The 16,979-nt window shown below is 39.9% G+C and overlaps 1 protein-coding gene across 16 annotated transcripts in view; it reads left to right on the forward strand.

Annotated features, from left to right (window-relative positions):
- Positions 1–16,979, forward strand: part of KIAA1217 (KIAA1217 ortholog) — a 300,119-nt gene that overhangs the window by 197,421 nt on the left and 85,719 nt on the right. For 13 of the 16 annotated variants that reach the window (XR_008426659.1, XM_053922560.2, XM_024576431.4 and 10 more), the window contains one exon: positions 2,412–2,505. Coding sequence is in view for 12 of the 16 variants with exons in the window: in XM_053922560.2 (XP_053778535.1) it covers positions 2,412–2,505 (94 nt within the window). In the remaining 4 variants the exon portion in view is untranslated. Of the gene's footprint in view, positions 1–1,519; positions 1,658–2,411; positions 2,506–12,031; positions 12,385–16,979 lie in introns of those variants that run through there. The other 3 variants (XM_053922563.2, XM_053922564.1, XM_053922567.2) reach the window with 3 other exon arrangements.

A 16,979-nucleotide genomic window follows, 5' to 3' on the forward strand; every position in this document is an offset into this window, starting at 1 on the left:
AAGCATTTTACAACAGTCATCTTCAATCTCCGCATTTGCAGTTAGAGGAATTGAGGCATACGGTAATGATAAATAAGCATGAAACTCTAGGCAAAGCCACTTTTGCGTATGGAGCTCAAGGCTGATGAGGTTATTATGAACAATTGGATCCTGCTGCCTCACAGCCTGTGCAAGAATTTTTATATTTCAATGCCACACAATATTCTAGAGCCTTTGCCAAGCCCTGAGGTATTACTAATACTTCTTGTATGCATCTGAGGGAGTGTCATTAGATAGTCAGAAAGAGACAAATTGGAGGGAAAACAAAGGGAAAAGGCCCCCAAGATTCTCAAATTAAGATAATCATTTTTTCAAGCAAATTCAGTTGATAAACTAGATGAAAGCTGTGCTTGAGAGAAGTGGTCACTTTTAACATTGATAGTTTTCAGTTAATATGTTTATATTTGCAAAAAATGATTGTCTTGTTGATCCTTATGCTGCAGTATTGATAGCCTGACTTTTTAAAAAATCCCATTTAAAATGTTTAAGTGGGAAGCCATTGACTTATAAATTTGTCTAGAATTTTATTTTTTAGTGTTTTGACTTACTTATAATAATGGATCTAAAAAATTTAAGTGGAGAAAATGTTTTTATTTGGTAGTGACTATAATGCTTATGTTCAATAATCTCATGTATATCTTTTCCAAAAATTACTCTATTTCTTTTCTTTTATGCATAAAATGCCTCAATTATATCTTATTCAAATGGACAAAAAAATTTTCACCATCATCATTTTATAGAATCTTTCTCCCCACTCCCAAAATGTATCATGTGGATTTTAACTGAAGACACAATGGCTTTAATCTAAACCCAGAGACAAATTTTATTTTACAACCTTCAGTCTGTTTGAAGTGGGAGTATACTTGTTAAACGTTTGGCTATTTCATCACTGTGTTGGGTTCTCCGTGTTCTCCTTAGGGAAATGCTACAGAGAGCTCAGGTTGAAATGCTGTGTTATAAATGTTGCCATGGTAAATGCAATCCCAGCCTATACCATTGGTTCATCTTGGACGAACATGTTTCTAAATTAATCACAAACCAACCTCATGTATTTTAAATACCTTTAGAATCACACCGAGTTTTTTGCGTGGCTCAAACATGGTCTTCAGTCTCTTCACATCATTACTATTACTTTTCCCCAAAACCACAGGGTGAGTTCCTTTAGTGAATCCCCACATTCTTACTTTCTGTGAACGACCCCCTTCATAGTAACCTACCTAGACCCTTCTCATAACAAGTACTGCTCACTCCCCCCTAAGCCGACTTCTAATGAGCTACTTGAAATCTGGAGCAATTGTGCAAGCTAGGGCTAGTCATTGCTTCGAAGCAATTACTGACGGATATTTAAAGGAGGGAAACAAGTCTAGTCCAAGAATTCTCAGAAACATAACCCAGTAATACCAGAGATTGCAATCAGCCCTCAGAACGTGTGGCTGCACCTGGAGGAAAGGAATGCGTCTTCCTGCACACGTTTCCCTGAGCTCACTGCTCTGGCATTAGAAGGAATCACAGTGCAGACGAGGCTGAAAGTGCCTTGGGTGGCCCTCCTGCTGGTGAAATCTGAATATGGAGGGAAAAGGACTTCATAGACATTCATACACTCTTAAATAACTTTAAGGTAGGAATTGAGAAAGACGTGGGACTTCTGTTCTTTGCTGCAGTATGATTGATTCCCCAGCTCTAAATGCTGGGTTCAGACGGAGAGACAGGGAGGTAGAAGAATTTATCTGCTGCTATTCCTTCTAAATATGCTGCATATCCACAAAGTAAACTTGTATGTAGAAAAGTATTTTGAAATCCACTGTGGAATAAAAAAAACACATTGTAAAGAAACTAGTTTTGATCTTTGGGCTCCTTTTATTTTTTTTTCTGCAAATAGATATTCTTTCTCTTGCTAAAACTGCTTGAAGGAAGAAAAGCATTTTTCGTTTGTGTGCGGTCATGAGATAAGCAGAAAACCAGGTGTTTGGGTAAAGTAAGCAATTAAATATTTAAATATTAACCAAATCTTTTTGAACATATTGTATATGCTGGAGCTTTATTGTTTCTTAAAGTGTTAGCTTTCCTGGCTCACAGTCTTGAAAGGAAGTTCATGCCACCTCATATCTATGGGTGGAGAACGACACAGAAAGAATTATACTTTCCAGAGGAACCAAAAAAAAAAAAAAGGAGAGAAAAGTTGATGTCATTTTTCTTATCCTTATTTATTTTTGCCTATTCCGTGGTAAAAAGAACTTTTGTCTGGTTGCTTGTGGACAACAGCTGGATTGTCTGCTGCTGCTGCTTTTACCTGATTCTTAGGGGCAGACAAGGAAAATGTGCAAAGTTGGGCTCCTTTTGTCTATCATAGTTACTGATGCTTCTGATTCCAGGAACATTCAGGATCGATCGCTCCTCAAAGTGTACAACAAGGATCCCGCACATGCGTTCAATCACACACCCAAAACTGTGAACGGAGACCTGAGGGTAAGTGTTCCGTTTTTAATTTTATTTGGTGGGTCAAACCGTCTCTTCTATGTGCTCCTGATCATACCCCACCACCAGGTTTTGGTTGTTCTCCCCATTCATCTCATCCTCTGACTCATTTGTTTCTTGGTAGAGAAAGACTTTTCTGGTCGAATACAGAGAAGGAGTTGAAATTGGGCCTCACACATCCTCATTCATCTCTGAGCATGGAGTTTTGTTGTGTCCTCATTCCAAGGAGATACTGAAAAATCTTTCCATAAAAGGGTTCTTGGTCTACATCACATTAACTTACTCAGAGGATCTCTTGCTATGTTTTTTTTCCAATTCAAACAAAACTAGCATACAAACAACAATGAAAAAACCATAAACAATTGCATGTAAAATCTATCAATCTTCTTACATCAGCTATTGCAAGTCCTAGCACTCTAATTAAATTATTCACCTTCTAATTCAGGAGCGTTTGCTGTTGTACTGTATTAAATATTATCAAATCATATCTGAACTGTGTTGCGGGCATAGTAGTACAAAAATGTGCATGATTTGGGAGCTAAAATTCTCTGGATTTAGAACATCTCAGATTATCCAAACATTCAAAGCACACAGAGATGTTTTGGAGAAAAAAGAGCAGAGAAACTGAAAAGGCAGATTTTAAAACCACATTAATGCAGGTCCACTAGAAAGGGATTGTGTTTCTAACAATAGCACTACATCCCTCTGCAGGGAAAATGGGAGAAAAAAAGAAACATTAACCTCTCCAACCATACCTCCTTCCTCCTCCCCGCCCCCACACTCAAATTTAGGAAATACTGGGCTATTTTATATCATCTTTCTTGAGGATTAGCACTCAGCTGGATGCTGGAGTTTAACTAGAAAAAGTAAGTGAATTGGTTTTATTGGCAAAGAAACGCAGGTGCTGTCTGGCCTGGAGTTGGAGTAGAGAGCCGGAGGTGAAGCCACCTTCACTTCCCGGCAGCTTGTTAGTCTTCTGTTGCTGCTGTAGGAATTGGCATGCATTTAGTGGCTTAAAACAACACAGATGTTACCGTTCCATAGGCCTGACATCCAATATGGATGGACTGAAATCAAGGGGTCATCAGCAGGATGTTGGCTTTCCTTTCTGGAAGCTGTGGGGAGTATTACCTTTTTTTCTCAGCTTCTAGGGGCTGTCCACATTCCTAAGCTTGCAGCCCTCTTCCTCCGTCGTCAAACCCAGCCAAATGGCCTCTCTCTGGCTTTGCCACCATCGTCACGTCTCCAACCCTTCCTCTTCCACTGTGAAGGATGCCTACCTGGTACTCCAGGACAGTCTCCCTATTTTAAAGTCAGCTGATTAGCAACCCAATCCCCCTCTCCCGTATAGTCACAGGTTCCAGGGTTTAGGATGTAGACATCATTGTTCTGTTTACCACATAGGTCGTGTGAGTTTAGGAGCAAGAGGCCAAGAGGTCCAACAGAAAGTGCTGGAAAGATTTCTTTGTAATTCTGGCCTGGAATATGAGTGATGACATTGTGGGATCAGAGCCTACACTTCTGGAGGAGAAGGCCTCTTACGTACTCAACTGCTGCTTTTTTTATGTCAGAAATGATGTGTGATTTGAAGTGAAGGCTGTGTGGCCACTTCATACAATCTAGGATTTTGAGGTTTATTTATAGCCAGTTACACTCAAAATATAAACCAGCACCATGTGAAGACAGGTCCGGTTATGCTAATCAGGAAGCATGGACTGAATGTTACAGAACCCTTTGCCTTTGCCTTTTATTACTTCGTTATTCTCTTTCTTGGTGATGTTCTTAAGAATCTTTGCTTCCTTGGAAGTCTTTGTGTTTGATAAGTCTAGCCTTTGAACTGGAGTTTCATGATGCTCAGAATCTGTTTCTGTCATGTAGAACCCACACAGGGGTCCCACAATCGCCTCTGAAAACCTTGTTTATGGCCGTAGAAGACACACCTGTTTTAACTCTTAAGCAGATGTGGTACCTACATAAGGGGCCAGCGGTGACCATGGACAGAACGAAACATTAACCATATGAACAAAGCCTATTAGAATTCAGAACTTTTGCTGTGGGTTTCAGTGAAGTTGTTGTGTTTTTACTTTTAGACAAGACCCTAGAAGTCACTTTCTGAGTTGTTCACAACCTACTTTATACAGCAATTTTTTGTGTGGGAGAAAATCAACGGTTGTCCCCAGATGAGGAGACAACAAATGTTCACCATCCAACCGATTGAAAGCTTTTTGGTTTCACTGAAGGCAACTTAGAAATGAGAGCTAGGGCACAGTTTAAAAACCAACTAGATGTGATTGTGTTTGCAGTTTGTAACTTGGCCTCATCACAGATTCCAGAAATTAAAAGATATGGAATTCCTTCAGCCTCACCTTTTGACTCTAGTGATTGGAATTCTCCCTCTTTCCTGACGAACGTAGCTGCCTTTCTATGAAAGGAAAGGAAGCTTTGTTGGGCCCTGTCTGGAGTGCAGCTGCATAGCCCCATTGCTCGTGGTGAAGAACAGAAATAGAGAACAGAGCAAGGATGAATTGTTGTAAACTAAACTGAGCTACTTGGTGGGTTGAAGGGACTCCATTCTCCCGTATGTTTGCAATGTGTCCATGGCCGTGGGAGAATGTGGTTACTGCTCACATGCGTCGGTTACGCAGCCCTGTGTCTGATGTCATTGACCTTCCCTCACCAGCCTCCAGAGGCAGCCTGAGACAGACTTCCAGCTGCCCACTCATTACCAGTACACATGTGTATCATGAAAAACATGGGTGGCACCATGCAGAGACGCAACAAGAGCAATGTCAGAAGTCCGCAGTGGCCCCTGAAACTTTCTTACACAATGCATTGGATGTCTTGCCTGTGAAAGAAAAGGTGTTAGGGCCCTGGATCTAATACAGTCAGTTCTCCAGAGCAGAGCTATGGTGGTAGCCGTGTTACTCAAGAATCACGTTAGGCTAAAGTATTAGCTCTGAGGGTGTGAGCACGTTTGGAATATATGCTTGGTGAGAAAAACGGGTCTAGTTTTTCTTTAGCATCTAACTGAGCATTTTTGAGGTTAGTCTATTTAATGAGATTTGTGGCTCTCTGCTGGAACTGAGCATACCGGTCTCCTGGTTTTTTCCATTGCCTGGCTTCTGTTTTGTTAAAATAGATAGTAGCTTTGATCATTCAGTTCCCATGGTACTGTACTCACCATGTGAAACAGGCCCTTTTGCAAAAAAATTATGTGTATACTCACAGGTTTGTCATTTACAAATGTATTCCACAACTCACAGATGAGCCGTTCCATTCCTTGGCTCTCAAAAGGTACCACCAGTGACTTCCTGTCCTCTAAACCCAGTGGCTTTTTCACAGTTTGCAGGCTTTTTCACCTTCTCATGCACTTTGAGATTACTTCCCAACATTCTCTACTCCCATCATTCACTTCTTTCCCTCCTGCATGTCTTTAATTGTCACTTATATGTAGATAGTTTCCAGATTTGCATTTAGAACACAGTCCCTGGAATTAGCCCTGCATCTTAAATTACTTGTAATACCCAATTCAGCCGCTGCCTCCCAGACCTCTTCTATTTGAGTTCTGCCTTTGACACCTATGGACGGTCTCCCTAGAAACCTTGGCTTCCGTTACATTGCCATTTCTATGTTCCTGCCTACATTCAAACACACCTCAGCATCTTTCATTCACTAACCTTTCTTCTTCCTCTTGCCCTCTATCGTCTTCAATGTGTTCAGGCAGATTTCTTCACCAGTTTGTGTGTTTTTAATTTGCTTATTTTTATCTGCACCTTTTCATTTGTGATTTTTATCTTTCTACTGGTTTAACCACCATGTCAATGTGGATGATCCATGAAACTATATCCCTAGCTCTGCCATTTCTTAAGAGTTCAGGATGCAGATGTTCAACTTCCAGCTGGTTTTCTCTACATGGATAGTCTTCCAATGTTTCCACCGTATCCTGTGGAAGAAAAAAAAAATCCTAATCTGTTTTTTCTTCCAAGCCATCTTCCTCCTGTTTTTCTATCTTTGTGAGTGGTGGTGTGTGTGTGCACAGGTATGTGTGTCTCGAGGGGTGGGGAAAGAGATTTAAAAAGTCGAGTTCTCTATGAGCCTTCACTTGCCTAGCTCCTGTTTCTCGGCGCACCCGGGGGCCACCCTGCTGTGTGGCCTATTACATTGACCCTGCCTGTGCCTGCACTGCCACTCTTACAGCAGCTGACTTTTTTGAGCATTTACTAATCAGTTTTCTGGGTGATTATATTTAATCTTCAAGACAACATTTTGAGGCAGGAATTGGTATGAGCCCTCATATTTGTAACTCAGGAAACAGTTGCTTAGGTACGGTAAGAAATGTGCCCAAGGCCACACAGCTAGAGTATGGCAGGGCTGAGATTTGAACCCGGGCAGCTGGGCTCCAGATTCCAGGCTGTTAGTACCACTGCTGTACTGCTATACTTAACAGTGTTTGTTATTTTTCTAGTCAGTTATGCAATAGCCTTTAACCCGTCTCCCCAACTCTTCATACTCCAGTCTAACAACTGCTTCCCAAGTCATTTCCCTAAGCCCAACTTCCCGTTCTGCTGAGGCTAGTACATCAATATCATCCCCACTCCCAACACCCTGCAAAGCTGCTTCACAGTTCTTACTCCGAATATATAATGTCCTCCCCCACCTCACGTGTCTGCCTTTCAAATCCCACCCATCTGACATACTACAGGACAATTGCCCACTTACATTGACAAATTGCCAGCATCAATACAGGGTAGTGGGAGGGGAAACTACTGTGTTCCTTGGTCTCTTCCGTATTGTGACAGCCAAACTCCATGTGCACGTCATGTTTGAATCCTGATTGTAACAAACCAACTGTAAAAGACATGTTTGAAAGTGTTTGGGAAATGTGAACATGTGTTGGGAATTGGATGATATTAAGGGTTCACCATTAATTTTGTTGGGTATAATGAAGGCTTGGTGGCCGTGTTTTTAAAAATGAGGCATACTGAAGTATTTACAGATCAAATGGCACAATTAATGGGATTTGCCTTAAAATACTTCAGCAAGCAAACCACAAAAGAATGAAAATATTGAAACAAAATTGGTAAAATGTCAAAGCTAGATGATGGTAGTCTGTTTTATGTTATTTTCTCTACTTTTTTATGGTTGAAAATTTCCATAATAATGCCCTGGCTGGTGTGGCTCAGTGGATTGAGTGCTGGCCTGTGAACCAAAGGGTTGCTGGCTTGATTCCCAGTCAGGGCACATGCCTGGGTTGCAGGCCAGGTCCCAGTAGGGGGCGTGTGAGAGGCAACCACATATTGACGTTTCTCTCCCTCTCTTTCTCCCTCACTCCCCGTCTCTCTAAAAGTAAATAAGTAAAATCTTTTTTTAAAAAGAGGAAATTTCCATAATAAAATTTAGAAAAGTAACCATGTGCTTTTAGAAGCCAAATCAAAGACTGACTACTCCATGCAGTTTCCCTAATGCTCTGTCCGAAATAATCTTTCTTTTGGGGGGGGGGCATTATGCATATTCTCTTGGCGTTATAATCATTCCAATGCGTGTTCATCTCACTTCTAAGGCTGTAAGTTCTCCAAAGGCACACACATTCTCATGTTCGTCTTTGTATCCCTCCCAAAGCCAGTTGCAGTGTCTTACACGTGGTGAGTGTAAACACTTGTTAAACACAACGTGTTGAGCGCTGTAATGATAGCGCTACAAATGCTGTATTATTCATTTTCTGTCATTAATGAGAACCCACTGTAAAAATATCTCCCTGTTCTCATCACCAGAAATAGTTGTGCTTCTCCTGGTTTATTTTTGTCATACGGACACTCTGAATCTTGTAAGTGATCATTTTCCCTCTTTGTATTGCTACTCCAAAGCTTAGAATTAAATTTGGGCCCGCCCACAGCAAGCACACAGGCATTCTGCAGTGTGTACTTTGTGTGTTGGCTTTGTTCCTGGCTTCTCTTTTTAATTTTCCTCCGCATGTTCTTTATGTCATATGTTCCACTTTGACTTTTTTTGGCAACATTGTAATAATTTATATGAACTCTATTAAATTTTTTTGGAATCAGTCAAGATACAAGTAATATTCCATACCATTGTTTTTCTGGATGTAAGATAATAGACGTTTTTGTGTCTCTATGATAGGCAATATGGTAAATACTTTACATATTATTTGAATTGGGCAGCAACCCTGCGAGTGGGTATTCTGGCTCTGTTTTACAGATGCTACAGCTAAGGCAATGACGTCTCTCCCAGGCCCCCACAAGTGGTAAATTTCAGGTGTCAGATTAGACCCCCATTCTTTCTGACTCTTTGGATTCAGTCCACTGTCCTTTTTCTTGATATTTCCATACAAGTTTTGCAAGTTTTGACGTGATGCTCCTCATAAGATTTTAAAATACATAAAATATCCTTTTAAAATATTTGTTTCACTTCTAATTCTATCATGACATCTTTTTACATTTGACTTGTTTCATTCTGTTCTTCTGACTAGGTTAAAAAGATATCCTACAAAAAAGGGGGGGCGGAGAAAATCAAAGAAAAAGAAAAGAACCATGTGCTTATTTTGCAACATAATATAGCTTTTTTTCCATCGATATGGGAAGGTAGTGTTCTGGTTGAGAAGTGTTTTGGACATGGGGAGGGCAGGAGTGAATAAAATAATCCTATAGAAATGGAAGAAAAGAGAACCCCTTAGACATGGAAGTTTCAGAAAACACTCATTCAGTCAAGGTCCTCCTTGACCCAACCCACCAGTGTTGCCTTCAGTCACATAATGGCAGTGGTGTTAACAACTAACATTCACGATATTCTCACTCTGGACCAGGTACCATGCTGAGCATTTTGAAAACTGAGCATTTCGCTCATTTGATTTTTAAAACAACCCCTATGTGAAAGGAACTCTTATTATCCCCCTGTTTCAGATGTGGAAGTTGAGGACCAGGGAGGTTAGGGAACTTGCTCAAAGTCACACAGCTTTTGTCAGAGTGGGGCTGGACTCAGAGCCAGGCAGGTCAACTCCAGAACTGGCCTTCTTAATCATGCCAGTGGTCACTACTGTCCTTCCCCACGCTACCGTCTTCATCATCAGTGTCTGTGAGCCACCCATTTTTGAAGACCTAACTCAAAAAAGCTACTGTCATCATCTAGCCCCCTCTTACTCCACTTTCCTCCAAGCCTCAGTCACCACGGTTTCTTCTCTGACTTCCACAGGACTTCAGGTGTCTGCCCCCTCTCATAGCACACTCACCTTTTCCTGCCTGCCTTGTAGTTATCGATATACACATCTTAAGTTCTTTTCTAAGCTCTATGCTTCTCCGGGGAAAGCCCCTGTGTTTCCCTTGGACCACGTACTGGCTTCAGAAAGTTCTCACTAAATGTCTGGATGAAAAGGGAGCTCCCTTCAGCACTTTTCCTGTCACAAATTTCAGGTTAATGCCTTCTCTACCGAGATCAGTGCAATAATTTATAAATGGAAATGTCTGAGGTTTACAATGTATTCACTAGTTTATCCCAGAAGTAGGTCCTGACCAAAATGAGAAATAAGAATGGCTGTCTAGCCTAACAAAATTTCCTATCAATATAATTTTATAGCAGTGAGTAGCCCTAAAGTTCAAGATGAGAATAACAGATTTGTCAGATTAAATTAATTGATTGTCAGAAGTGCACACATATCTGTGTTTTATTTCCAGGAGTTAAGTTCCCCTGTAGTAGAAAGGAAACAAATCTCCAAATAGCAAACTAAAAGGGACAGATCCTGTTTCACTGTATTTACAACTCGGTAGTGCAAATCTTGCTTCTAGACTGAATTGGCAGGGCAGTCAGTATTTTAAATACCTCCAAACTTATAAAGTAGGAGTGATTATTTTAGAACAGCTAACCTGACTCCTTTATTGTGAAGCTTCACTGCTTCACTCACCCGACCACCATACGCTGAACCACCTCACTGGCTCAGGCTTTTGTGAAAGTTTCTGAAGATACACAGTTGACCCTTGAACAACGTGATTTTGAACTGTGTGGGTCCACTTAAATGCAGAATTTTTTCATTTATAGTGCAGTACTAAAAATGTATTCTTTCTTCTCGTTGACTTTTAAAATTTTTTAATTGAATTTATTGGAGTGACATTGGTTAATAAAATTATATAGGTTTCAAGTGTATAATTATGTAACACATCATCTGTATATTGCGTGTGTTTACCACCCAAAGTCAAAACTCTTTCCAGCACCATATATTTGACCCCCTTTACCTTTTGCTGTCTTCCTTTCCCTTTGTCTGTCTTGTCTGTTCATTTGTTGGTTTCAGTTTTATGTCCCACATGTGAGCAAAATCATATGGTTCTTGGCATTTTCCATCTGACTTATTTCACTTAGCATGATATTCTCAAGATCCATTCATGTTGTCACAAATGGCAGTATTTCACCTTTTCTTATGGCTGAGTAGCATTCCATTGTACAAAGGAGCCAAAAACATTCGATGGGGAAAAGGAAGCCTCTTCGATAAGTGGTGCTGGGAAAATTGGAAAGTTATAGGCAAAGGATTTAAACTAAACTGCTATTTGTCACCATATACAAAAATTAACTCAAAATGGATCAAAGACCTAAATATAAGATTTGAAACAATAAACTACGTAGAAGAAAACATAGGTACTAAACTTGTGGACCTTGGTCTCAGAGAGTATTTTGTGAATTTGACCTCAAAGGCAAGGGCAGTAAAAGCAAAATAAATGAGTGAGACTATATCAAACTTGTATCTTTCCTAATAACATTTTGTTCTCTACCTTAATTGTAAGAATATAGTATATGATACATATAACATACATAAAATGTGTTAATCAACATTTATTTTATCAATAAGGCTTCTAGTCAACAGTAGGCTATTAGTATTGAAGTTTCACGGGACTCAAAAGTTAAATGCAGATTTTTGTGCAGAGTCAGAGCCATTAACTCCTGCTCTGTTCAAGAGTCAACTATAATAGTCACCAAGTATGGTCACTGGCCTCACAAATCTTACAGTCCAATGGAAGATTAGAAAGTCAACAATCAATGCTACAGACATCGATAATATTCACATCAGTCCCAGGCTATGTGAAGTCCGTGCTTTCGTTCTGTTACAGGCTTGACTTAGCACTGCGGAGCTCGCTTATGCGTGATCGGTGTGATTATGTCCCTTGTATGCTGTGTCCTTCTGACAGAGAAAAAGATGATTCTATTAGAATGGTAAGGAATTACTCTTACTGAGATAACTACCTAGGCAAACACACTTAGATACGGTGGTGATCCAGGACAAGGTAGATATTCCTCCCTTGCTGCTTCTAGTTACACTTGATTTTTAAGAAGCAAGAAGGGGTAATATATGCACATCTGATAGGCAGCTTCCAAGTGATACAAATCTCATCTTTCCTGCTGTGTGGCTGCTTGCTTTTCCTTGCACTTATTTTTCCTTTTTGTCATTGAGAGGTTATGACAACATGAGCCATATTGTATTTATAAACATCACGTGTTTCCTTGATATGGCTTGCAGTTTCTGCCAGACGGAACACATGGAAGAAACATTTCTCGTTAGCTCAGCATTGGTTTTAGTTATGCCGATTTCCGGGACAGGAAAAATGCCTTCCTACACAGATTTAACTTTCATAGAGTAGAAACAAAACCTCTGAATGTCCGTGAAATAGTTTTAACAAGGGTGGATACTGCTCCTTTAAACCACATATTTTGACTAAAAGCTTCCTTCTGAAAAAAAAAAAAACAAATCCTCAAGCCTTGCATTCAGTCACCATAAAGACAAACAGAGCTGGAAGCTTTCGAGAGATGGGTGGTTTCAAGGTCTCTGAAAGTCTAGGAAGTTTCTTCTAGAAGAGAAATGTTCGTGGAAGATGTAAGGTAAGAACTGTGCCTTTATAACAAAATATAATTTTCCAAATTTTTTTTTGTTATGCTGTGGCACATTTACTTGAATTGAGTCAGCTTTCCTGTATTCAAGTTGATTCAGTGAGGAATTAAAATTTTAGGGTTTTATTTCAATTGTTCAGAAGCACACTTCTTTGTTATTGGCACTAGTCTTTTTTTAAAATCCATTTAAATTTCACGGGACTGTCTTCAGTCCATAAATCTTATGATCTATTTTCTGTTTAACCTTATAATGTAGGAAAGGATTTAAATTGTCAACACTATTTGTCAGTACAGATCTCATTGATTTCTGTGTTTTGTGATAATTTTCAGTGTTTTCACAAAAATGTTCATTCGCATTCAGTTTCGGAGGCAAACGTAGAAAATGTGAAGGTGTGGTGCAGATGGGGGGGGTTGGTGTGTGTCCTTTAACATTTAAGGAAGAGTTTCTTCCTCTCTTCTTGTGACAAGCACTTTAATTCTAAAATAGAAATAGCTCTTTTATCTTGATTTTGACACTTTAAAAGAAATATCAATTTAAGCTTTAAGATAACATTAAAAGATTTACACAGTTTTACATAACAGATATATTTCTTTTCTATCAGGTTTAATGATTGCCTGAAAAAAGTCTTTGGCAGAAATTGCATTTATTTGAGAATAACTATTCTGTCTTACTCTTGTACTAGTTCAGTCACAATGTTTGCATTTATTTCTTTTAAGAGAATTTAATAACAACAATGTTGTACCAAATCAGTGTTTCCTTTTAAAGGTCCATGTGTGCCTGGATCTGCTTACCCATAACTGTGGATTTCTTTATCTCAATTTATAGATGAGTTAATATGCATGATAAGTTGTTTCCCAATATGATCTAAATAATGTATATTCTTTTATTTAGTCATCATAATAACCCTATGGCATAGGTACTGTCATACCCATCTTAAGACTGGGAAACCAAGGCTCAGAGAGATTTTTACAAGATCACACACTAGTAAGTAGCAAAATTGTCATTCAAACCCAGGCTGACTATCTCTACAGTCATCGTTTCAAGGTCCTACAATGTACAACCTTACCAGGAGCTAAGAGCTCCAAGTCTGGAGTCAGATAGAGATAAATAATCTTGAAAACAATAATTATCAATAAATAAGTAATGCTTATTTGTCTTCAAGATAAATTCTTTTGTATAATTTTGGATTTTTTAGATCTGTAGCATCCAAAACCTAGTATGAGACTGGTTGTTTTTCAGGGATCTGATTACAACTTACTCGTAGTGAAATGAAAACAGTGAACATCAGATAGTGTGGGGACAGCAAAAAGCCCTGTGGATAAAGGCCTCTTTCTTCCTTAGCGCCTTCTTGCTTCATGTGCTATAACACTCATGAAATCTTGTCACAGGATGGGGCAGGGCTTGATTTGCAAGTAAGAAAGTGCCTTTGAATGAAGACTGCCTACATGTGCCTGTCTGCTGTCCTTTTAGGCTTGTAAAAGGAGGCAGGCAGGAAGAATGTTAAAGAACACTGAAGGTGGAGGGGTCTGGAGTCAGAGCAGCTAGCTGAGCCATCTCAGAAGCAGGGGCTGTTGCTTTCCTCACCCACTCCTGAAGACTGAGACATCCACCTAGCCGCAAAAGTCTCCTGGTGATTTGTGATGCAAAGTAATGACTGCCAACAGCATCCACAGGGGATGAGGCTACTGGTCACAGCACTGCACTTGGGCTTCAGAATCAAAGCAACTTGCCTCCAACCCCATTTCTTTTTTTTTTTCTTTTTTTTTTTATTGTTGTCCAATTACAGTTGTCTGCATTTTCTCCCCACCCCTCCTCCCCAGCCCGGCCAAACCCACCTCCCTCCTTTGCTTCCACCCTCCCCTTTGGTTTTGTCCATGTGTCCTTTATACTAGTTCCTAAAAACCCTTCTCCCCACAGTCCCCTCCCCTCTCCCCTCTGGCTATTGTTAGATTGTTCTTAATTTCAATGTCTCTGGTTTTATTTTTGTTTGTTTTTTTTATTTTGTTGATTATGTTCCAGTTAAAGGTGAGATCATATGGTATCCTCAACGAAACATTGGCAAACCACATCCAGTAATACATTAAAAAGATCATACACCATGACCAAGTGGGATTCATCCCAGGGATGCAAGGATGGTACAATATTTGCAAATCAATAAATGTAATACATCACATAAACAAAGTCAAAAATCACACGATCATATCAATAGATGCAGAAAAAGCATTTGATAAAGTACAGCACCCATTTGTGATCAAAAACTCAGCAAAGTGGGAATAGAGGGAGCATCCCTCAACATAATAAAGGACATATATGAGAAACCTACAGCCAACATCATACTCAATGGGCAAAAACTAAAATCTTTCCCACTAAGATCAGGAACAAGACAAGGTTGTCCACTTTCACCACTTCTATTCAACATAGTATTGGAAGTTTAGCCACAGGAATCAGACAAGAAAAGGAAATAAAAGGCATCCAAATTGGAAAGGAGGAAACAAAACTGTCATTGTTTGCAGATGACATGATAGTGTACATAGAAAACCCTATAGACTCCGCCAAAAAACTGTTCAACCTAATAAATGAATTTGGCAAGCCAGTGGGATACAAAGTCATATCCAGAAATCAAAGGCATTTTTGTACACTGACAATGAAACATCAGAAACAGAAACCAACCCTATTTCTGCATAAGATCTGGGGCCGGCTGGCTACATAACCAACACAATTGAAAGTTGACTGGAACAGGACCTTCCTCCTCCTTCGTCAACTACTGGAGTGAACTCCTGAGAGCTCTGTGCCTTGCTAGAAAGTTCAGGAAAGGTTTATGCCACGCCCTCAGCTTTTTGATATCCAAGCCACATCCCTTTTCTTGGCTCTTACAAATATAAATGTCAGCAGAAACTGCCTTTGACTGGGATCACGTGTCCTGGTAGTTTCAGGTTGTACCCCTTGCCACCTACCTGCTGTTTTCTCCCTGGGGTTCTGTTGTAGTCTCCTCTGTGAGTCCCCGTCAGGGCAGCTTGGACTGTAGGAGTTTGTTTCCAATGATGTCAGCACAGGCTCCCTCAGGCCCAAGATCCTGCCCTACAAAGGGCTTCCAGGTGACCATTCTTTTCCTCATGCTGCTTCTAAAATTCCTCAGGTGAGCATGTGTCACTCTTATGTACATTTGGCTGAAAACACATGTTCCTTTTTTGAAGAGGAAAAAAATTGTTTTTAAGACACATGGCGCCTCGTGGTAAGCCCCGGCCTTTCCCGCAGGGTTGGTGATCCCTTTGCTTGCGTGTGAATTGCACGATGACTCCGTCTGCTCCTGAGGGCCTGGAGCTGGCTACTGTAGATTTGTGACTAGGAAATGTACCTGACCAGTGTCACTGATGTTCCCCTACAAGAAACAGGCCTGGCTTATTTGGAGTCAGGGTTTTAGAGGTGGAAAGGTCTTACGCATCATCTCTTCTAACCCTTCCCCCTGTCAGTGGAGACTCAAGAGGCCTCGCATGGTTGGTGTGACTTCATTAAGACCACAAAATAAGCAAGTGCCAAAAACAGGGCTGGGGCCCAGGCCCACTGACCCTTCCCACCAGCCCTTTGTCCATTTCCAGAGCCCCCCTGTTTTCCTTCTCACCCTCTCGAGGTTTGTTTTCTTGGTTGATTTAGGCAAGCATTGTGCACGTGAGTTCTCAGCCATCCGCTGTTGTAGTTGAGTGTAGCCAGGGTTCACGTGCCATCAAATAGCAGCACAGCACTGTTGTGTGGGCAGAGCTCACTAATTAGAAATGCATGGGTCTGGACCAAAAATAAATGGATTGGGTTTTGTTTTGTTTTTTTATATTTTATTTTTTATTTACAAAAATTTTTTATTGTTGACACTATCACAGATATCCCCCATTTGAACTAACCAGATTTATATTATTCACTATTTTATTAAAGGAGAATAAGCCATCAAGTCAACTAAAAAACAGCAGCTGCTTCAAATTATGAGATGCTTTGAGTAAAACAATATTGGCTTACAAGGGTTATATAGCGTTGTAGTGTTATTTTCAAAAGTCAGCCTCTTTGCTAAGGCAAATGGGTCCTACAATAACTCTATTTGAAACTTCAATGTTTTTCTATTCAAAATACGTTCAAAACTGGTGTTCACTTGCAGCCAGTGATTTTGAATTGGCACATAGAGAAATAGGTTTTTAAATTTTTAATAATTAGATAATGTTTTAATGGGTATTGGAAAGGTAAATAGTACCAAGTACTTGAAAGTTAATGAATATTATTGCTTTATCACAACTAAGTAAAAAGTCCATTTAAAATTGACTTAAAGAAAAACATAACAGTACATTTAATATGGCAGAAATGGTGACAATACCATGTTATTGAGTGAAGTGTAGAAACCAAGGCTTTATGACAAAGCCCAAGCAGGGTGTTCGTGGAGGGGATAGAGAAAAACATCATTAAAGGTCCTACAGTGGAAAAAATGAACCATTTAGATGTCGCATCAAATCGAATTCTTCTTTAAGAGTTCTCAAGACCTTTGGCATCTCGTTATTTGGCACAAAAGAGGAGCTGTTCGCTCAGTCATTTTTTGTGCAGATTTATT

This window comes from Desmodus rotundus, chromosome 4, assembly GCF_022682495.2.
Source record: "Desmodus rotundus isolate HL8 chromosome 4, HLdesRot8A.1, whole genome shotgun sequence".
Taxonomy (NCBI): domain Eukaryota; kingdom Metazoa; phylum Chordata; class Mammalia; order Chiroptera; family Phyllostomidae; genus Desmodus; species Desmodus rotundus.